Here is a 23,382-nt window from a genome sequence, read left to right as displayed (position 1 = left end):
TTTAACCGTTCCTCACCACTTCCACACTTACCACTGTGATGCAGCCCACCATTAATACACCCGAACAGCTATAACAGCTTCATAAGGTGTTCCCAGCTTCCACCTTACTCCCCTAAAAGTCTGTTCTCAAAACAGGGACCTTAGAGGCCCTTTTAAAGAGTTCATCAGACCTCCAATATAATAGGCCCCGTGGAGCACCAGCTTTCTCCTCCTGCCTATCACACAAAACAAGGTAAATGGCGGGGTGACGTATGGGGGGACACAGCATTCTCAGCACAATACAAGGAGACTGTTCAAAGGCTGCTACAATTAGCTAATAGCAGCCATGAGTCTAAGATGGGAGGAAGAGCAAACAGTGAGAGAGCCCTAAGAGAAAAGATCACAGAAAATGCCAGCAAAATACACTATGAGTATGGACTCACCCTGAAGTGAGTGACAACCTACATCCTGTACCTACTACAAGAAGCATGAAATCTGGAGCAGACACGGTGGAGATCACGCAGAGGCCTTGCTGGGGAGAAGACAAGAAAGGGAGAATACAATGAGTGACGAGCAAAGAGCCCTGGGCAACACATCCCAGGCAACTTGGAGACCGTGTGCTCTCTGCAAGTGACGGGCTCACCCAGAAGTGCAAAAGATACACCCCTTTGGTGTAGCAAAGGAAGTGGGCAGAGGGGCAACAGGGCTGGCAGCAGACGACCTCCTGGACACAGTTTGGTTCAGAGAAACAGAGAGGGCAGGGCTATAGAGAAAGGCCATTTTAGCAGGAAGCAGAATGTTTGTGGAAACACTGAAGCAGAAAGTACTGCAACTGTTAAGTATAGAAGCTGCCTGTCCCCAGCACCCCTTTACACACACACACACACACACACACACACACACCAGAGGACTGTCCCACAGATAGCCAGGGCAAGGTAATTCAAGTCATTTTATGCTGAGCAATAATGTTTTTTATATGGCACAGTCTCAATTAAAAGCCGTTTAAATTTTAAATTAAAAACAGGAAAAGAACACCAAAACTTACCTGATGAACATGCATCAAAACAAGATAGCCAAAGAATATATGATAATTCTAAGCAAACGTTATGGCATAAATTTTTAAAACTTAATCCAATCATCTCTATTAAGGGTAATCACAAAGCACAATAAGAACTCAGCAAAGAGTGAGACAAGGAAGAGGTAAAAATGTGAGTAATCAGAACTCAAGAAAAATAAGAACAAATTAAAACTATCATGGAAGTGAAGATGAAATGAGAAGAAGCACAAGGGAGAAGAAGCATATGGGGAAAAAATAAGGACCTAATAAGATGAAATGGAAATAGAGTTTAAAAAACTAGAGAAAAAAATTATGGCTATAGATGATGAGCAAAGAGAATACAACCAGTACTTAACTGAATCTTTGAAGGAGAAAACCAAACCAATATAACAAAACAATTCAGATTAAATTTAAGAAAACTTTCCTGAAATAAAAGATGAATCTATGTCTTGAAAAGTGCACAGTAGGTGCACCAGGGCAAAGTGGCTGAGATGGTCAACTCTGAGATATATCCTAGTAAAATCAACACACCCAAAAGATAAGGGCTTTTTGGACAGCCAGACCAAACCCAAAAAATCTGGCCCCAGATTTTCCATAGCAATATTCAGTGCAAAAGAAAATGGGAAAATAACTATAAGATATGCAGAAAAAGTGTGAACAAAGGATTTTATCATCTAGCCAAGCCATCCTTCAAGTATCAAAGGTACAAACAGCTTTGAACATAGAAGAAATCAAAAAATTTTCCCAGGAGCCCCTCAAGGAAACTACTATTGGATGAATTCACCAAGAAAAGGCTAGAGAAAGTATGGTCAAAGGAATGATGGTACACATTAAATATAGTCAATGTAGAACTGAGACTAAAACAAACCAGGGAATTACAGTGATAGGGTAGAGTGTATGCGCTGCCAATGCAGAAGGGATACAGCTAACAAGAAGTGAGAAAATAAAGGGGAGAAAAGATGAGAAAGTAAGTTCATTAATTCCCACCAATCACAGCTGAAGCAATCAGGAAACATCACCCACTAATGAGCAACAGGCAAATAATTAGAATTTCATTAACAAGTCTTAAGTGGTAGGGGAAAGGGAAAGAAGAGGAAGAAACATGCTAATATTCTTCCTTGCTGTAGGAAACTAATATATATTGCCCAAAGAAAGAGGGCTAAGTTAATAAACCTATAAAAATAACCAAGAAGAAAAATACAAACCTTCTAAACTATTAGAATAGTATATACAAAATAATACAAGCCAAATAACAAAAATTCTCTGAAAAATAGAATAAGAGTACTCAGACCAAATATATTTGTCACACCAATAAGTATAAATGTGCTTATTAACTCACCTATTTAAAAGAATTTCATACTGGATCACAAAGCAAAACGCAACTCTATGCAAGAAACACACCTGAAATGAAGTGATTCCAAAAAGTTGAAACTAAAAGTATGGTCAAAGTTTCACCAGGCAAATGCAAATAAAATTTGGTTCACTATCTTAACATCAGATAATTAGAATTTAGGTTAAAAACATTAAACAGAGGGAATTCCCTGGCGGTCCAGTGGTTCGGACTCAGCACTTTCACTGCCGTAGTCCTGGATGCAATCCCTGTTCGGTGAACTAAGATCACATAAGCCACTCAGCATGGCCAAAAAAAAAAGCATTAAACAGAGCAAAAAAGGGGAGTGTAGAAATATAGTGAAGACATATTATGAATATCTGTGCATCAAATAAAAAAGCAGCAACCATTTATAAAGCAGAAATTATAAGAGACACTACAGAGATGTAAGGACACTAGTAGTGGAAGACTTCAACCTCTCTGTTCATATCAGATCAAGTGGCCCCAAAAAAAGGCAAGAAAAGGAAGACCACAATATAAGGTGGATCTGATTGATATGCCAAACTCTGTCCCAGAAACGAAAGAGTACATCTATTTTCAAGTCCCTGACTCATGAAGTCAGCCATTTTAGGCCAAAAATAAGACAGTAATAAATTCCAAAAAATGGAAGTAGTAAAAACATTCTTTCATCAAAATGTTTTAACACTGGAAATTAATAGTAAATCAGAAAATAGGGCTTTTCCACCTAGGCTCTGTGCACCATTTTTAAACCCTCCAACAACTCTTATGACGAAGAAATATAAAAATAAGAATTGCAAAATATCTAGAAAATAATAATACTGAAAATACTACCATTCAGAACCTATAGGACATAGCTCAAGCAGTGCTAAGAGGACAATTCATAACCTTAGTGGTTCAATAAAAATTAAAGGTGAAAAATGAATTAATTATGAGATTCAAAGTTAGAAAAAAAATTGTAGGACAAAAATAGAAATTAATGAAACCAAAAAAGATCAAAATTGTTAAGCTTACTTCTTAGCAGAAATGAATAAAAACCTCTAACCTAGTCAAGAAAAGGAAACAAGCTCAAATACAAAAAGCAGTAAGTGAAAAATAATCAAAGAGATAGAAGAAATTAAATTGAGACTACTTTGCTAAATTCTCTACAAATAAATTTGAAAACTCAAGAGAGTAACTCAAACCCAGTCCGAAAGAGACAGAAAATCTAAAAAGAACAATTTTCATAGAGAAAGTTGCCAAAACCCCACCTCCCAATAAAGCAGTGGGCTCTCCATGGAGATTCCATAACACTGAAACAGGAAACTTTCCAAATAATTACAAAAAACTACCCTAACAGTTTTCTATATATGAAAGTCCAGGTTAAAAATCATTTTTCCTCAGAATTTTTTGAGAATATTGCAATACTCCTTTCTGGAATTGATAGAAGGACAGGGAGAGGGCATCATCAGGAGAATTTAACAGTCATAAATGTGCAGACTGCTAACAGCAGAGCTTCAAAATACATAAAGGAAAAAAAGGACAATATTAAAGGGAAAGGTAGGAAAGTCTGCAATTTCCACACCAGGTAAAGTTCCCTCTCAGTAACTGATGAGAAAACTAACAGAAACATTACACCCAGCAACTGCAGAATACACATTATTTTCAAGTGCACATAGAACATTCAGCAAGATAGAGCCTATGCTGGGTTACAAAACAAGTCTACATAAATTCAAAAGGAAACAAATCTAAATAAATTTAAAAGGACAGAACTCAGAGAGAGTATGCTCCCTATGCACAACAGAATTAAATTAGAAATCAATAAGGTACTAAGGAAACCATGAAATATTTTAAAATTAAAACATCTAAATCATCCATGCATCAAAGAAGTAGCCAGAAGGAAAGTTAGAACACATTTCAAATCAAATGACAATGAAAATAAAACAATGTGAGAAGTGCAGCTTTAAATACTTATATTAGGGGCTTCCCCGGTGGCGCAGTGGTTGAGAGTCCTCCTGCCGATGCAGGGGACACGAGTTCGTGCCCCGGTCTGGGAGGATCCCACATACCGCGGAGCGGCTGGGCCCGTGAGCCATGGCCACTGAGCCTGCACGTCCGGAGCCTGTGCTCCGCAACGAGAGAGGCCACAGCAGTGAGAGGCCCAAGTACCGCAAAAAAAAAAAAAAAAATTATATTAAAAAAGAAAAGAGGCCTAAAATCATTGATAGTTTAAAATTAAGAAGCTGGAAAAGCAAAAGATAAACCCAAAGGAAGTCTAAAGAGAAGAAATCAATGAAATAATAAAGAAAAATCATGGAAAACATTAACAAATCCGTAAGTTGGTTCCTTCAAAAGACCAACAAATTTGACCAAACTCTAACTATACTGATCAAGAGGAAAAACAACAACAACAACAAAAAAAAAACAAATTGTCACTATTAGAAATGAAGAAGGAATCATCACTTCAGACCTTACAGACTTTAAAAGAATAATAATATCATAAACTTCATAGAACCAAAATCAGCAACATAGGTAAAATGGACAAATTCATGGACGGACACAACTTACAAAAACTAAAACAAGATGAAACAAACAAAAAATATGAATAGCCCTAATTTTTTTTTTTTTGGCCACACTGCATGGCATGCAGAGCTTCCCCAACCAGGGATCAAACCCACAACCCCTGCAGTGGAAGCACAGACTCTTAACCACTGGACCACCAAGGAAGTCCTGAATAGCCCTGTATTGATTAAAGACACTGAATTAATCATCAAAAACCTTCCTACTAAGAAAACTCTGGGACCCAAGATGGTTTCACTGGTGAATTCTCCCAAACTTTAAAGAAGAAATCACACCAATTTTATACAATTCTTGCAGACAATGCAGGAGACCGGAACAATTTCTAACTAATTGAGTTCAGTACAACCTTAACACTAAAATCTGACAACGATATTACAAAAAAGAAGTTACAGAGCAATGAACACAGATGCACACTTCTTAAAATACTAGCAAATCAAATCCAGCAATATCTAAAAAAGGATAATACATCATGTCCAAGAAAAGTTTATCCCAATAATTCCAGGTTGATTTAACTTCAGAATATCAATGTAATTTTTCACATTAACAGAATAAAGGAGAAAAACAAATATATACATAACACTCTAGAACTCTAACAAAAGGAAACAATAAATTTTAAGTGGGTAAATATTTGAACACTTCACAAAGAAGGTATTTGAATAAACAAGCAGCACATGAAAAAGTATTAAACAACCTCAATCATCAAAGAAACACATATTAAAGCCACAATGAGATACTACTAACACATACCAAAACGTATAAAATTAAAGACTCACAACACCAAACATTTGCAAGGATGTAGCAACTGGAACTCTCATACTTTACTGATGAAAGTGTAAATTTTAAATTACTTTTTAGAAAAGGGCCTAGCAGTTTCTTTTAAAACTAAGCATACACCCTATTACCCTGTGACTCAACAATTCCATTCCTAGGTATTTAGACAAAGTAAGTGAAAACATGTCTAAAAAAAGCCTTGCAGAATAATGTTCATAGCAGCTTTTTTCATGCTAACTAAAATCAGCCCAGGTGTCCATTAATATGAGAATGGATAAAGTATGGTATACCCATACATTGGAATATTCTTCAGGGATAGGATTAATGATGAAATATTGAATGCTTTTCCCTCTTTTACAGTAGAAAAAGAAAGTCACAGCCTTCCAGCCCACTACCTGTCTTTAAAATAAATCTTCATTGGAGTAGTCTCGTCTACGTGTTTGTGTTTTGTCTATGGCTGCTCTTGCACTGCAGTGGCAGGGCTGAGCAGGAGCAACAGAGACTGCACGGCTCACAGAGCCTGTAATTTTTACTCTCTGGACCTTTACAGAAAAAGTTTGCCAACTTCTGCTCTTCAGCAGTAAAAAGGAATGAACTGCCAATGACTATAACAACATGAATAAATCTCAAAAACATGCCGAATGAAAGAGGCCTTATACAAAAGAGGACATACTATATGGTTCTGTTGATATGAAGATCTAGCGTTGGTAAAACTAATCTATGACAGAGAGAATCTGCATAACGGCTGCCTGTAGGGGTAGGATGGGGACCGCCTGGTAAGGGACAAGAGGATGATGTCCAGTTCTGCATCTTGACAGGAGTTTGGCTTTGACAAAGACTCTCTTATACCAAAACTTCAGACTGGCTCCTCGGAGTAAATCTTCTTTCTGACTAAGGCCCAACCTTGGGCTTCCCTCTCTGTCCTTGCAGAATCCAGGTTGAGCAAGAATCCTGCTAAGATTCCCCACCCTTGGTATCTGACCAAATTTGAGTTTGATATCCGATCGAATTCCCCCTCCCCTACTCTGGCCCGCCTTCAGCAAGAACTCAGCTGAGTCCCTCTAGCAAGACCCTCCCCTCTCCCTAACGCTTCCTCTTTGTAATTTCGCATCCAGGGACCATGCGCCACCTCTGCTCCTTGGTTAGAAATCCCACTTGTCCTCTCTAGAGTCAGACTTGAGCCCAAACTTTCTCTCTCTCACTCTCTCACTGCCAGAGCCCAGGGCAGTGTCCCCTACACCTACCGTGATAGCCACCACCCCCCCCGAATAAAGTCCTCCTTAAGGTCTTTAACAAGGGTCATGAGTAATTTTTCTCTTTAACAGGCTGCATGGATATCAGAACTCAGGACTGGTATCCCTAAGATCTGTACCTTTCATTTTATCTATTGGGCTGGCCAAAAAGTTCGTTTGGGTTTCTCCGTAAGATGTTACAGAAAAACCCAAACGGACTTTTTGGCCAACCCAATACAATTACCTCCTAGTTAATAAGAAGCAAGGTGAAGTATCTGGGAAAAAGTAAACCAAAATCTACAACTTTTTTTGAAATGCATCTAAAAAAGATAAACTGATGGATACATGGAAGGACAGAGACAGATAAATGTGATAAAACATAGTAAAATGTTAATTTTAGAATCTAGACGGGGAGGACATGATTGTTCACCGTAAAATTCTTTCAACTGCTATCTTTGAAATTTCTCATAATAAAATGTTGGGGGTAATGCTTACCTGCTGTGAGACTGTCATAACATAGACGATGAAAATAACTCTTCTACCACTGTGTTTTACACATATTCATCCATAGACTACAAAGGGGAAGTTTTATCCAAGTACCCTTACAATATAGATTCACTATTAGCACAGAAGTATGAGAGAACCGTGAGATATTTCTGACATTACAAACGGCTGAACAATTTTAAGTCAAACTTTCATCGATGTAACTACCTCCTACAATAGACCACATTCTAGCACTGGACTCTGAGGGCAAGCCTAACCATTAAACAGTGAAGAGACGAACTATTTTTAATTCTGTACACAGGGGCGTAAGGTGGCCTGCACCCTAACTGAACCTGATACATTACTGTGCTTTATACATGTGTTTTGTTGAAATTTTTATAGTGGAAAAGAGATAATAGTGCTAACAGTAACATACCAAAAGAGAATTCCAGTTCCTGTCAGATTATAAAATTTTAACTCTTGTGCAATAATTTCTCTATCAACAGTTAAGAAATATCACCAACTGTACTCAAAGCACTGGAGTACACAGACACAAATATAGACCATGCACGTAGTCTGTTTCAATTTAAGATGGTAAGAGATTCTTAGGTTTTTTGTTTTTGTTTTTTTCGCTTTTAAAGAAGCCACCTCACTGTTTGAGGTCACACCTGTTTGTCACAGGTAATCACTTTCTTGTTAACCGGCAAATAAAAAGCCAAAACAGAAACATACCCATGGCCTACTTCCTCCTCTCTAAAGCTACCCGCTGTCCTAGTCAAATGCTGTCATCTTTGGGAAAGGCAAAACACCCTTTCAATTCCCCTGCCTTCTGGGCTTCTGTTCTGACTACATCTTCTCCCACACCAGCAGTGTCCTTCCCTAATACTTCCTGAACATTTTTTTTTTATTTACAATACTTTAAGCTCTTGACCATTCAGAAATTAGCCTTGTAACATTATCTTTTTCTGCTGAATAATACTGCTTCACTCCCGTGAATGTTTTCTATTTCCCTATCTACATATTAAATTCATGGATTCCTTGGTATTTCCTACAGGAAGTCATAGGGTTGGCACTATAGGGGGTGCAATGTTTTCTGACTGGCATGCTAGGCAAGTGTGTTAAATCTAAGCTAACTGGTAGATGTGCTAATCCCCACAGAGCAGGTACCTCTGCGATCTTCCCTGTAACCATGCACTTTTCAAAAGAAAAGAGGAGGCTGCAGCTGTGGCTAAACAGACTGGCTGTGAATAAAAACAGAGGCAGGACGTACAGTCATGAAATTTACAGCCAAAGGAATTAAGCAACCCACACACAGTATCTTACCCTAGTTGTCTTTGCAAAAGAGTAGCCATTCTTCTGTTCTAACTATCTGCTTCCAACTCCTAGGTGAAGCTAAACTAGAATGCATCTAAGGCAAGATTCGAGTTTCAGAAATAAGTGCTTTCAAGATTCTGATTGCACTTGTGCATGGTTATGACTGGTGTGTAAAAATATCAATATATAAGCAGCCTCCAAACTTTAGGTATGATCCTAAATAGAGCCAGCATTTTCCAATAAAGACAAACCTCTTCTACTTCTCCTCCCTAAATCAGGAGCCCAGGACCCCTGGCCGACAAACTTGAAAAAAGCAGCAGCCATGAGAAATGTGATCCACTCAGAAAAACATGGTCTCCTTCCTGCCTGGGGATGAGCCCCGCAGCCCCATACCTAACCGCCATGCTGCCCAATGTGTGTGCTACCATAGACACTTGCCTGAAATTCCATTAATCTGATATGCTTTAGGGTTAAAAATGCTTATATCACAAGGAATAGAAATCTACCAGTGTTTTATACAAATATCTTAAATTTGGCCACTTTTCCTAAAATACAGCTGTTTTGGGGGCATAAGAATGCTGACGTGAGGAGGTGGTATGAACTTTGAACACAGAATACTTTTGTGGACTAGAGAGGACTTAGCATCAGTAGGCAGAGTCCTAGAATAAGCAAGAAGGCACAAGAATCTGGTTACAGAACATCACAGGATGTCAAAGATAAAATACATCTATTTCACAATTTGGCCCAGGCTGGCCCTTCATCCAGAAAAATAATGCTAGCTGGTTCCTATTCTCAGAATTCTGGATACTATTAGTAATACTAAAATAACAGCTGTGTCACATGGAGTTAACACAGCAGCCATAGGTCAGACCTAGAAGCTAGCTATCCCAGGAAGTACCATTTGTATAGAAAAGTCAATGCAAGTTCCAAACAACTATCTAAAAATGAATACCATGGAAACCATGTACTAGGAGCACTGTACTAATAAGCATCACTTTCTGAGCGTAATCTTCTCTGACTGTCACAACAGCCCTACGTAATAGGTACTATTCTCATTCCTATCTTACAGATAAGGAAAGTAAAACATAACAGGCTAAGTTACTTGATTGAAATCACACGGCAAAAATAAACGGCACACTCCAAAGATATACAGATGGCCAACAAACATATGAAAAGATGTTCAACATCACTAATCATTAGGGAAATGCAAATCAAAACCACTAGATATCACTTCACATCCATTAGAATGCCTACAATTAAAAAAAAAAACAAAATGTGTTGAGGAGAACAGAGAGAAATTGGAACCCTTGCAACACTGCTGGTGGGAATGCAAAACAGTACAACCACTACGGATAAAGCAATGTGGTGGTTCTTCAAAAAATTAAAATTACTTTATGATCCAGCAATTTCACTTCTGGGTATACATCCAGAAGAACTGAAAGGTGGGTTGAAGAGGTATTTGTACAGTCATGTTCTAGTAAGTAGAATCCCCTAATATCTTTCCTGATCATTCTATCATAAGCCCCAAATTAATAAATCTCCATGTTCCATTATTCACTAATCTAAACCTATTTTTTCTTCATTCATTATATACCTACCATCATTTTAAAACTGCTGATTGAAAAAAGAGTAAAACCAGCAAACATAATACAGAAAGGCTTCATATATTAACTCAGGATTTCAACATATTATTTTACCTTTAAGTAAGGTTACTACTCGGTTACATCATTTACTAAACCTCTGATTCAAATCCAAACAAGGCAAGTAACGCCTTTCAGTTTCAACTATACAAACTTACACCCTACCCAGCCCCCAACCCAAAATAAAAGACCTAGCAACCCAATGTCTCTCTCTCTCCATGAGGTTGCTTGATTTTCATAGTTGTGACTAAACAACCATTTTATTCTTCTAAAACCATAATTCAGAAAGACCCTGCAATGCACAATACAAACTCCCCCAAAAAGACAAAGAATAAACTCCTATGTTTTTAAAAATTTTAAACACTAAAATAGACTTCAAAGACAGACCTATTCTATTAAATTAGTATTAAGCATATTTTTCTTCAAGAATTAAGCTGTCAAATTTCTCTAAAAACTAAAGTTGGTTTAATATTCAAGATACAAAGGCATCTTTCAACTTATATTTAGCAGCCTACAAGTTTTATTTTTTAATTAATTAATTTATTTTTGGCTGCATTGGGTCTTCGTTGCTGCGCACGGGCTTTCTCTAGTTGTGGCAAGCAGAGGCTACTCTTCGTTGCAGTGTGCAGGCTTCTCATTGCGGTGGCTTCTCTTGTTGCGGAACACGGGCTCTAGGCACACGGGCTTCAGTAGTTGTGGCACGCAGGCTCAGTAGTTGTGGCTCGTGGGCTCTAGAGCGCAGGCTCAGTAGTTGGCGCACGGGCTTAGTTGCTCTGCGGCATGTGGATCTTCCCAGACCAGGGCTCAAACCCCTGTCTCCTGCATTGGCAAGCGGATTCTTAACCACTGTGCCAACAGGGAAGTCCCTTAACCCTTTTCTCTAAACAGCTAAGCTTTAATTCTTCTACAGCATCGCTGATTTCACAGTTAGAGCTGAGGGTTCACATACAGATAAGAAAAGTACACTATGATGAAGCATTCCAATAACTAACTGGAATGCAAAATCCTAGAATATAGCCATCTAGGAGCTCAAAAGTGAAAAGAGCAAGTATGCGAAAGGGATCTATGTAGACCACATGCCTTACTGATGCATTCTTATGACTCTTAAAACTCATCATTTTGATCGCATACATTTCAAGCCTCAATCAGATCTCAAAGACTATAGTATACAAATGTCCCACAGTGTAACCAGAGTTGTCAACACTCCCAGGAAACCATTTAGAAGCAAGATTCTTTTTAAATTAAAGAAAGCAGGAAAAAAGTAAATGATCAGTTTGCCTTAAAAATGAGTACCACAAACCTTTCTCAATTATAAGTGTAGTTATCCGTTTCTTAGTATAGGTTTTATCATTGCTGCAATGCAATTCTTACTACATTTAAAATAGCTGCACAGAAGTTGAGACACAGATGTAGAGAACAAACGTATGGACACCAAGGGGGGAAAACCATGGTGGGGTGGGGATGGTGGTGTGCTGAAATGGGCGACTGGGATTGACATATATACACTGATGTGTATAAAATTGATGACTAATAAGAACCTGCAGTATAAAAAAACAAACAGACAAAAAAACACAACTAATACTAAACTTTCTTTGGGGTATTTGTATGGAAATATGTTAATATAAATGTTTCAGACATTACATGAAATTTCTAAAAATCTTATATGTTCTGGTATAATGCTATAAGTCATAATTCTAGTTATTACTTTAAAATGTATATCTCAGAAATAACTAAATTTCCTTGTCAACTGCATTATTATGAACCTTCATCAAATCTTTAACCATGGTCATTTTTAAGTCTTTTGTCATTTACAGAGTTCTGGGTGTACTCTGATGCTTTTGCAAAAATGTTCCTATAAAAGGGTTTCATCCTCAAGGAATTCATGGAAAAGACTGACAAGTACAGGTTTCTGGTAACTGATTACACTGCTGAACTGAATGAATAAGCATTTTCAGAACTCTAATGGAAAACTGATGAATTCATAAAAGTGCTAACAAAAGATCAAGATGAAAAAAAAATTAATTACATGGAACTGAGTGAACTGATAAGGATGATTATAATTTTTGTGACTTTCTGTTTGAATAAAAAAAAAATCCCACAAGAACTCAAGAGGCAAAAAATATACAACTCAATTTTCACTGCAAAGTAAAAGAGCTGTTACAGTGGAGGATTACTGGACTGAATGTCAATATTATGACACAGTATGAGTGTGTTTCGTGTTTGGTAACTGCAATCATTGTTTCTTTTGTTGTGGTCATCCGCTTACAATGCTTGGTGTCAGCTTATTTCTTGTAAAAATAAAATACAGTGTGTGTGTGTGAAAAAAAATAAAAACATTGCCAATGTTGTACCTCTTCTCGTGGAAATTAATAAAATATTAAATGTGGGTTTCCCTGGTGGCGCAGTGGTTGAGAGTCTGCCGGCTGATGCAGGGGACACGGGTTCGTGCCCCGGTCCGGGAAGATCCCACATGCCGTGGAGCGGCTGGGCCCGTGAGCCATGGCTGCTGGGCCTGCGCGTCCGGAGCCTGTGCTCCTCAGTGGGAGAGACCACAACAGTGAGAGGCCCGTGTACCACAAAAAAAAAAAAAAAAAAAAAAAAAATTGTGAAAAAAATGAAATAAAATAAAATAGCTGCACACTTCATTAAATAAATATGCAGCAATTAATTGGGGGGGGAAAAAGAGTATCACAAACCACATTTCACCAGAAAAATACTCTTACTGGTTTTTTTTGTTTTTGTTTTTGTTTTTTTTCTTTTTGCGGTATGCGGGCCTCTCACTGTTGTGGCCTCTCCCGTTGCGGAGCACAGGCTCCGGATGCGCAGGCCCAGCGGCCATGGCTCACGGGCCCAGCCGCTCCGCGGCATATGGGATCCTCCCAGACCGGGGCACGAACCCGTATCCCCTGCATCGGCAGGCGGACTCTCAACCACTGCGCCACCAGGGAGGCCCCTCTTACTGGTTTTGATTTAAAATGCTTTACTTGCTCTCTAACCCCTGCTCTGGCACTGCCGCCAATACACGCACTCAGCTCTGGGTCACCCCTTACTCATCTCCCTTCAAGCAGAATCTGGCTACCATGCTGTGAGGACACTCAAGCAGCCCTATGGAGTGGTCTAAGAGGAACTGAGGCCGCCTGCCAACAGTTAGTACCAACTTGCCAGCCATCCGTGTGGCTGACAGGGTCTTTGTGCTCCGGCCAGGTCTTCATGCTCCGGCCAGGTGTCAGGCCTGTGCCTCTGAGGTGGGAGAGCCGCGTTCAGGACACTGGTCCACGAGAGACCTCCCAGCTCCACGTAATATCAAACAGAAAAAGCTCTCCAGGAGATCTCCATCTCACAGCTAAGACCCAGCTCCACTCAACGACCAGCAAGCTCCAGTGCTGGATACCCTATGCCAAACAACTAGCAAGACAGAAACAAAACCCCACCCACTGGCAGAGAGGCTGCCTAAAATCATAATAAGTTCACAGACACCCCAAAACACACCACTTGGACGTGGTCCTGCCAACCAGAAAGACAAGATCCAGCCTCATCCACCAGAACGCAAGAACCAGTCCCCTCCACCAGGAAGCCTACAAAACCCACTGAACCAACCTTAGCCACTGGGGGCAGACACCAAAAACAACAGGAACTACGAACCTGCAGTCTGTGAAAAGGAAACCCCCAAACACAGTAAGTTAAGCAAAATGAGAAGACAGAGGAACACACAGCAGATAAAGAAGAAAAGTAAAAACCCACCAGACCTAACAAATGAACAGGAAATAGGCAGTCTACCTGAAAAAGAATTCAGAGTAATGACAGTAAAGATGATCCAAAATCTTGGAAATAGAAAGGAGAAAATATAAAAAACGTTTAACAAGGACCTAGAAGAACTAGAGAGCAAACAAACACTGATGAACAACATAATAAATGAAATTAAAAATTCTCTAGAAGAAATCAATAGCAGAATAACTGAGGCAGAAGAATGGAAAAGTGACCTGGAAGATAAAATAGTGGAAATGACTACTGCAGAGCAGAATAAAGAAATAAGAATGAAAAGAATTGAGAAGAGTCTCAGAGACCTCTGGGACAACAAGAAACACACCAACATTTGAATTATACGGGTCCCAGAAGAAGAAGAGAAAAAGAAAGGGACTGAGAAAATATTTGAAGAGATTATAGTTGAAAACTTCCCTAATACGAGAAAGGAAATGGTCAATCAAGTCCAGGAAGTGCAGAGAGTCCCATACAGGATAAATCCAAGGGGAAACACTCCAAGACACATATTAGTCAAACTATCAAAAACTAAATACAAAGAAAAAATATTAAAAGTAGCAAGGGAAAAGCAACAAATAACATACAAGGGAATCCCCATATGGTTAACAGCTGATCTTTCAGCAGAAACTCTGCAAGCCAGAAAGGAGTGGCAAGACATATTAAAAGTGATGAAATGGAAAAACCTACCACCAACATTACTCTACCCAGCAAGAATCTCATTCAGATTCAACAGAAAACTTAAACCCTTTATTGACAAGCAAAAGCTAAGAGAATTCAGCACCACAAGACCAGCTTTACAACAAATGCTAAAGGAACTTCTCTAGGTAGGAAACACAAGAGAAGGAAGAGACCTACAATAACAAACCCAAAACAATTGAGAAAATGGTAATAGGAACATACATATTGATAACTACCTTAAATATAAATGGATTAAATGCTCCAACCAAAAGACACAGGCTGGTTGAATGGATACAAAAACAAGACCCATATATATGCTGTCTACAAGAGACCCACTTCAGACCTAGGGACACATACAGACTGAAAGCGAGGGGATGGAAAAGGATATTCCGCGGAAATGGAAATCAAAAGAAAGCTGGAGGAGCAAATCTCATATCAGACAAAATAGACTTTAAAATAAAGACTATTACGAGAGACAAAGAAGGACACTTTGGGATCAATTCAAGAAAGGATCAATTCAAGAAGAAGATATAACAATTGTAAACAATTATGCACCCAATATAGGACCTCAATATATAAGGCAAATGCTAACAGCCATAAAAGGGGAAATCAACAGTAACACAATAATAGTAGGGGAATTTAACATCCCATTTTCACCAATGGACAGACCATCCAAAATAAAAATAAATAAGGAAACACAAACTTTAAATGATACATTAAAAAAAGATGGACTTAATTGATATTTATAGGACATTCCATACAAAAACAACAGACTATACTTTCTTCTCAAGTGCTCATGGAACATCCTCCAGGATAGATCATATCTTGGGTCACAAATCAAGCCTTGGTAAATTTAAGAAAACTGAAATCGTATCAAGTATCTTCTCCATACACAACGCTATGAGACTAGATATCAATTACAGGAAAAAATGTGTAAAAAATATAAATACATGGAGGCTAAACAATATACTACTAAATAACCAAGAGATCACTGAAGAAATCAAAGGGGAAATCAAAAAATACCTAGAAACAAACGACAATGAAAGCGCGATGACCCAAAACCCATAAGATGCAGCAAAAGCAGTTCTAAGAGGAAAGTTTATAGCAATACAATCCTACCTCAAGAAAACAAGAAACATCTCAAATAAACAACCTAACCTTACACCTAAAGCAATGAGAGAAAGAAGAACAAAAGAACGCCAAAGTTAACAGAAGGAAAGAAATCATAAAGATCAGATCAGAAATAAATGAAAAAGAAATGAAGGAAACAATAGCAAAGATCAATAAAAGTAAAAGCTGGTTCTTTGAGAAGATCAACAAAATTGATAAACCATTAGCCACACTCATCAAGAAAAAAAAGGAGAAGACTCAAATCACTAGAATTAGAAATAAAAAAAGAGAGGTAACAACTGATGGTGCAGAAATACAAAGGATCATGAGAGTTTAATACAAGCAACTATATGAGAATAAAATGGACAACCTGGAAGAAATGGACAAATTCTTAGAAACGCACAACCTTCCGAGACTGAACCAGGAAAAATAGAAAATATAAACAAACAAATGACAAGCACTGCAAGTGAAACTGTGATTAAAAGTCTTCCAACAAACAAAAGCCCAAGACCAGATGGCTTCACAGGCGAATTCTATCAAACATTTAGAGAAGAGCTAACACCTATCCTTCTCAAACTCTCCCAAAATATAGCTGAGGGAGGAACACTCCCAAACTCATTCTACGAGGCCAACATCACCCTGATACCAAAACCAGACAAAGATGTCACAAAGAAAGGAAACTACAGGCCAATATCACTGATGAACATAGATGCAGAAATCCTCAACCAAATTCTAGCAAACGAATGCAGCAGCACATGAAAAGGCTCACACACCATGATCAAGTGGGGTTTATCCCAGGAGTGCAAGGATTCTTCAATATATGCAAATCAATCAATGTGATACACCATATTAACAAACTGAAGGAGAAAAACCATATGATCATCTCAATAGATGCAGAAAAAGCTTTTGGCAAAATTCAACACCCATTTATGATAAAAACCCTCCAGAAAGTAGGCATAGAGGGAATTTACCTCAACATAATAAAGGCCATATATGACAAACCCACAGCAAACATCATTCTCAATGGTGAAAAACTGAAACCATTTCCTCTAAGATCAGGAACCAGACAAGGTTGTCCAGTCTCACCACTATTATTCAACATTGTTTTGGAAGTTTTAGCCACAGCAATCTGAGAAAAAAAGAAATAAAAGGAATCCAAATCAGAAAAGAAGATGTAAAGCTGTCACTGTTTGCAGATGACATGATACTATACATAGAGAATCCTAAAGATGCTACCAGAAAACTACTGGAGCTAATCAATGAATTTGGTAAAGTAGCAGGATACAAAATTAATGCCCAGAAATCTCTTGCATTCCTATACACTAATGATGAAAAATCTGAAAGAGAAATTAAGGGAACACTCCCATTTACCACTGCAACAAAAAGAATAAAATACCTAGGAATACAGCTACCTAAGGAGAAAAAAGACCTGTATGCAGAAAATTATAAGACACTGATGAAAGAAATTAAAGAGGATACAAACAGATGGAGAGATATACCATGTTCTTGGATTGGAAGAATCAACATTCCAAAAATGAATATACTACCCAAAGTAATCTACAGACTCAATGCAATCCCTATCAAACTACCAATGGCATTTTTCACAGAACTAGAACAGAAAATCTCACAATTTGTATGGAAATACAAAAGACCCCAAACAGCCAAAGCAATCTTGAGAAAGAAAAAACAGAGCTGGAGGAATCAGGCTCCCGGACTGCAGACTATACTACAAAGCTACAGTAGTCAAGACAATATGGTACTGGCACAAAAACAGAAATATGGATCAATGGAACAGGATAGAAAGCCGAGAGATAAACCCACGCACATACGGTCACCTTATCTTTGATAAATGATGCAAGAATATACAATGGAGAAAAGATAGCCTCTTCAATAAGTGGTGCTGGGCAAACTGGACAGCTACATGTAAAAGAATGAAATTAGAACACTCCCTCATACCATACACGAAAATAAACTCAAAATGGATTAAAGACCTTAATGTAAGGCCAGACACTATCAAACTCTTAGAGGAAAACATAGGCAGAACACTTTATGACATAAATCACAGCAACATCCTTTTTTGACCCACCTCCTAGAAAAACGGAAAAAAAAACAAAAATAGAAAATGGAACCTAATGAAACTTAAAAGTTTTTGCACAGCAAAGGAAACCATAAACGGGATGCAAGGCAACCCTCAGAATGGGAGAAAATATTTGCAAATGAAGCAACTGACAGAGGATTAATCTCCAAAATTTACAAGCAGCTCATGCAGCTCAATATCAAAAAAAACAAACAACCCAATCCAAAAATGGGCAGAAGACCTAAATAGACATTTCTCCAAAGAAGATACACAGATTGCCAACAAACACATGAAAGGATGCTCAACATCACTAATCATTAGAGAAATGAAAATCAAAACTACAGTGAGGTATCACCTCACACCAATCGGAATGGCCATCAAAAAATCCACAAACAGTACATGCTGGAGAGGGTGTGGAGAAAAGGGAATCCTCTTACACTGTTGGTGGGAATGTAAATTGATACAGCCACTATGGAGAACAGTATGGAGGTTCCTTAAAAAGACTAAAAATAGAACTACCATGCGATGCAGCAATCCTACTACTGGGCATATACCCTGAGTAAACCATAATTCAAAAAGAGGCATGTACCACAATGTTTATTGCAGCACTGTTTACAATAGCCAGGACTTGGAAGTAACCTAAGTGTCCATCAACAGATGAATGGATAAAGAAGATGTGACACATATATACAATGGAATATTACTCAGCCATAGAAAGAAATGAAACTGAGTTATTTGTAGTGACGTGGATGGACCTAGAGACTGTCATACAGAGTAAAGTTAAGTCAGAAAGAGAAAAACAAATACCGTATGCTAACACATATATATGGAAATCTTAAAAAAAGAAAACAAAATGGTTCTGAAGAACCTAGGGGCAGGACAGGAATAAAGACATAGAGAATGGACTTGAGGACACGGGGAGGGGGAAGGGTAAGCTGGGACGAAGTGAGAGAGTGGCATGGACATATATACACTACCAAGTGTAAAATAGATAGCTAGTGGGAAGCAGCCGCATAGCACAGGGAGATCAGCTCGGTGCTTTGTGACCACCTCGAGGGGTGGGATAGGGAGGGTGGGAGGGACATGCAAGAGGGAGGAGATATGGGGATATATGTATATGTATAGCCGATTTACTTTGTTATAAAGCAGAAACTAACACACCATCGTAAACCAATTATACTCCAATAAAGATGTTAAAAATAAATAAAGAAAAGAAAATGCTTTACTTGATTTGAAACAAAAACTTTTCATTAAGGGCTCTAAGGGTCACTTCTTTTCAAAATCATCTCATTTAAATGTTTATAGCATAATGTCACATGAAAAAGATCACAAAATATATGAAAGGAGAAAGAAAAAAAAAATATATATATATATGAAAGGATTCTATACAATTACTGTATTTCCCTTAGTTATCTTCCAACAATAGGGCACTGCCTTTATTCAAGGTTCTTACAACATCTAGCAGGAATCTCTCTCTCTGCTACTTCAACCTGAACAAAGTTGGGTAAGCAGGTATCCTAACATTTACTAAACAGCTTAGGGGTCACAGAGGATCATTTTATATTTAGGCATATATGTCACATGTATGTCTGCTGTAGGTAGAATATATATACTGCATACATGCATAGAATATGTATATGTATGCATAAAATACACACTCATACATATGCATAGGTAGAAGTCTGAAAGGTGTAAATCCAAAACAAGCAGTGATTACCTCTGCATGATATGAGATCTATAATTTAAATTTTCTACCTTGTTATTTATCTTTTCTAACTTGTCTCCAACAAAGAAAGTTAATTTTTTTATTTATATATTCCATTGTACTGGTGTCGACAGAGAACTCTGTCCTTATATGGTATAGTTTTCATGTTCCACCAAGAAAGAATAATCTTCAGGTTCTCTGCCATTTTTCTAAAAGTGCCAACGTTTCCAGGTACTCTGGTAAACTTGTTCTAAACAAAAGGATGTTAAACAGGTGCTAACTGCACACATAACAACTTTTAGGTATCACAAATCAAATTCCTTAAAGATTTACCTTCATCGTACATCTCTTCTATTAAATAAGCCTCTGCTCGGTCTTTCAGAGCGTTCACATTGTCAGGTTCCATCTGTAAAACTTCCGAACACACTCGAATAGCTTCAACAGGCTTCTCATCCTAAAAGTAAGTGTGAGAAAAGAATTTATGGTTGTTTTCCACATGTCAAGTTTTTACAATTCTGGGAGTGAGTCAACAGTTACCTTCGAAAAGCAGTGGCAAATCCTTTCTTTTGAACGAATTGTATACTCAGAAACACTTGGCTCTGTTTTCATGACAGATTCATATTTGCTGGTAGCATCTGTGTATCTGTTAAATGAGCAAATCATGATGAGTAAAAAATGAAATTCTAGGGCTTCCCTGGTGGCGCAGTGGTTGAGAGTCCACCTGCCGATGCAGGGGACACGGGTTCGTGCCCTGGTCTGGGAAGATCCCACATGCCACAGAGCGGCTGGGCCCGTGAGCCATGGCCGCTGAGCCTGCACGTCCGGAGCCTGTGCTCTGCAACAGGAGAGGCCACAACAGTGAGATGCCCGCGTACCGCAAAAAAAAAAAAAAAAAAAAGAAATTCTATTTCCAGAGCTAAAGAAACGACCCTCTACTCTTCACTATATGTTACTTAATCAATTGACCTGAATGAGCACATCCCTTCAAATACTGCTTCTACCTTATTAATCTACAGTAGCAAGGAAGGTTCTCTCTGCAATTAAGAGTTGGGAGATAAAACACATGACCACAGAAAACGTATATGGATAAATCAAAGCATACCTGTGAGTACCCATCAAATCAAATGATGAATTCTCTACAGAAAAGCACTCATAATTTTGAAACAGGAAAACACTTTGTTAAAGTCTGACTATACAAGGCACTTTCAGCAAAACAGAAATCAGGTTTTCTTTCTTAGTTACTACACACTTTGATGAAATAACAGCAACCATTACATGTTATTTTATATAACAAATATCAATATTCAAATCTAAGTACATTGTAATTCCTTGCAGAAGAAACCTGCTTTTTATTTATTTATTTATTTTGGAGATTTCAACAGTTTTCTACTCACTTAGTTGTGTGTGTATATGTGTGTGTGTGTGTGTGTGTGAGTATACGTAGTTTTATCACGTGTGTAGATTCATGTAACCTTCACCACAATGAAGATACAGCATTACTCCACCTCTGTAAGGTTCCTTCGTACCATCCCTTTATAGTTACACACCATCCTGCTCCCTAACCCTCAGTAATTTCTCATCTGTTCACCATCTCTATAATTTTATTTCATGAATGCTATCTAAATGTAATCATACAGTAGGTAACCTTTTTTTTTTAATTTTATTTATTTTTGGCTGCATTGGGTCTTCGTTGCTGCACACGGGCTTTTCTCTAGTTGTGGCGAGCGGGGTCTGTTCTTCATTGCGGTGCGCGGGCTTCTCATTGCAGTGGCTTCTCTTGTTGAGGAGCACAGGCTCTACGCGCATGGGCTTCAGTAGTTGTGGCACGCGGGCTCAGTAGTTGTGGCACATGGGCTTAGTTGCTCCACGGAGAAGAAACTTGCTTAAATTCCCAACATTACTAGCTTTCTAAGAACAATAAAGGCTATTTCAGCATTTTTTTAAACCGGTGAAAAGTACTAGTCATGTTATGCACTGTTACTCTAGTCCTCATTAATGGCAAACTGTTGCGTTGGTCAAAAGGTTCATTCATTTTTTTCCATAAGATGGCTCTAGTAGCACTTAGTTGTCTTTAACTTCATTCGAAAAAATTACGTTAGACTGTATGTGACAGATGTCATATCAGTGTGCATTTAAAAACAGATCAAAATCGGTGAATTTTTGTGTAGCCATTTTAATGTTGAAGATGGAAGAAAAAAAGCAACATTTTCAGCATATTATGCTTTATTATTTCAAGAAAGGTAAAAACACAACTGAAATGAACAAAAAGATTTGTGCAGTGTATGGAGAAGGTGCTGTGACTGACTAAACATGTCAAAAATGGCTTACGGGGCTTCCCTGGTGGCGCAGCGGTTGAGAGTCCGCCTGCCGATGCAGGGGACACAGGTTCGTGCCCCGGTCTGGGAAGATTCCACATCCCGCGGAGCGGCTGGTCCCGTGAGCCATGGCCGCTGAGCCTGTGCGTCCGGAGCCTGTGCTCCGCAACGGGAGAGACCACAACAGTGAGAGGCCTGCGTACCGCCAAAAAAAAAAAAAAAAGTGGTTTGCGAAGTTTCATGCTGGAGATTTCTCACTGGATGATGCTCCATGGTCGGGTAGACCAGTTGAAGTTGATAGCAATCAAATAGAAATAATAACTAAGAACAATCAACATTATACCATGCAGGAGATAGCCAACATACTCAAAATATCCAAATCAAATGTTGAAAATGGTGTGCACCAGCTTGGTCACGTGAATCACTTTGATGTTTCGGTTCCACGTAAGTTAAGCGAAAAAAACCTTCTTGACCATATTTCCACATGCAATTCTCAACTGAAACGTAATGAAAACGTTCCATTTTTTAAAAAAATTGTGACAGGCAATGTAAAGTGGATACTGTACAGTAATGTGGAATGGAAGAGATCGTGGGGCAAGCAAAATGCACCACCACCAACTACACCAAAGGCCAGTCTTCATCCAAAGAAGATGATGTTGTGTATACGGTGGGATTGGAAGGGAGTCCTCTATTATGAGCTCCTTCTGGAAAACCAAACGATTAATTCCAAGAAGTACTGCTCCCAATTAAACCAACCGAAAGCAGCACTCAACGAAAAGCATCCAGAATTAATCAACAGAAAACGCATAATCTTCCATCAGGATAACACAAGACCGCATATGTTTCTTTGATGACCAGGCAAAAACTGTTACAGCTTGGCTGGGAAGTCCTGATTCATCCACCATATTCACCAGACATTGCACCTTCAGATTTTCATTTATTCCAGTCTTTACAAAATTCTGTTAACAGAAAAAATTTTAATTCCCTGGAAGACTGTAAAAGGCACCTGGAACAGTTCTTTGCTCAAAAAGATAAAAAGTTTTTGGTAGATGGAATTATGACGTTGCCTGAAAAATGGCAGAAGGTAGTGGAACAAAAGGGTGAATACGTTGTTCAATAATGTTCTCGGTGAAAATGAAAAATGTGTCTTTCATTTTTAGTTAAAAAATGGAAGGCACTTTTTGGCCCACCCAATGCAAGCTATATTTACATGCCATTGTGGCACATTATTCCCAAAGTGCTGCAATCTTCAAATTTAAATGCCACTGTATTAAAATATAGGTTTAAATGCAAAACTTAAAGCAAAAGCTAGACATCAATGTCAAAATCCTAGTTGGGATACTGTTCTATAGATT

The 23,382-nt window shown here is 38.4% G+C and overlaps 1 protein-coding gene across 1 annotated transcript in view; it reads right to left on the bottom strand.

The window, feature by feature from the left end:
- Positions 1-23,382, bottom strand: part of DNAJC3 (DnaJ heat shock protein family (Hsp40) member C3) — a 94,840-nt gene that overhangs the window by 9,554 nt on the left and 61,904 nt on the right. Inside the window, exons 8-9 of the mRNA XM_081215001.1 lie at positions 20,250-20,355; positions 20,046-20,166 (exon numbers count right to left, since the gene is read on the bottom strand). Of these exons, the coding sequence (XP_081071127.1) occupies positions 20,046-20,166; positions 20,250-20,355 (227 nt within the window). The remainder of the gene's footprint in view (positions 1-20,045; positions 20,167-20,249; positions 20,356-23,382) is intronic.

This window comes from Mesoplodon bidens (assembly GCF_964165515.1).
Source record: "Mesoplodon bidens genome assembly, chromosome: 17".
In the NCBI taxonomy this organism is placed as follows: Eukaryota; Metazoa; Chordata; class Mammalia; order Artiodactyla; family Ziphiidae; genus Mesoplodon; species Mesoplodon bidens.
This window is presented reverse-complemented; position numbering and strand designations above follow the sequence as displayed.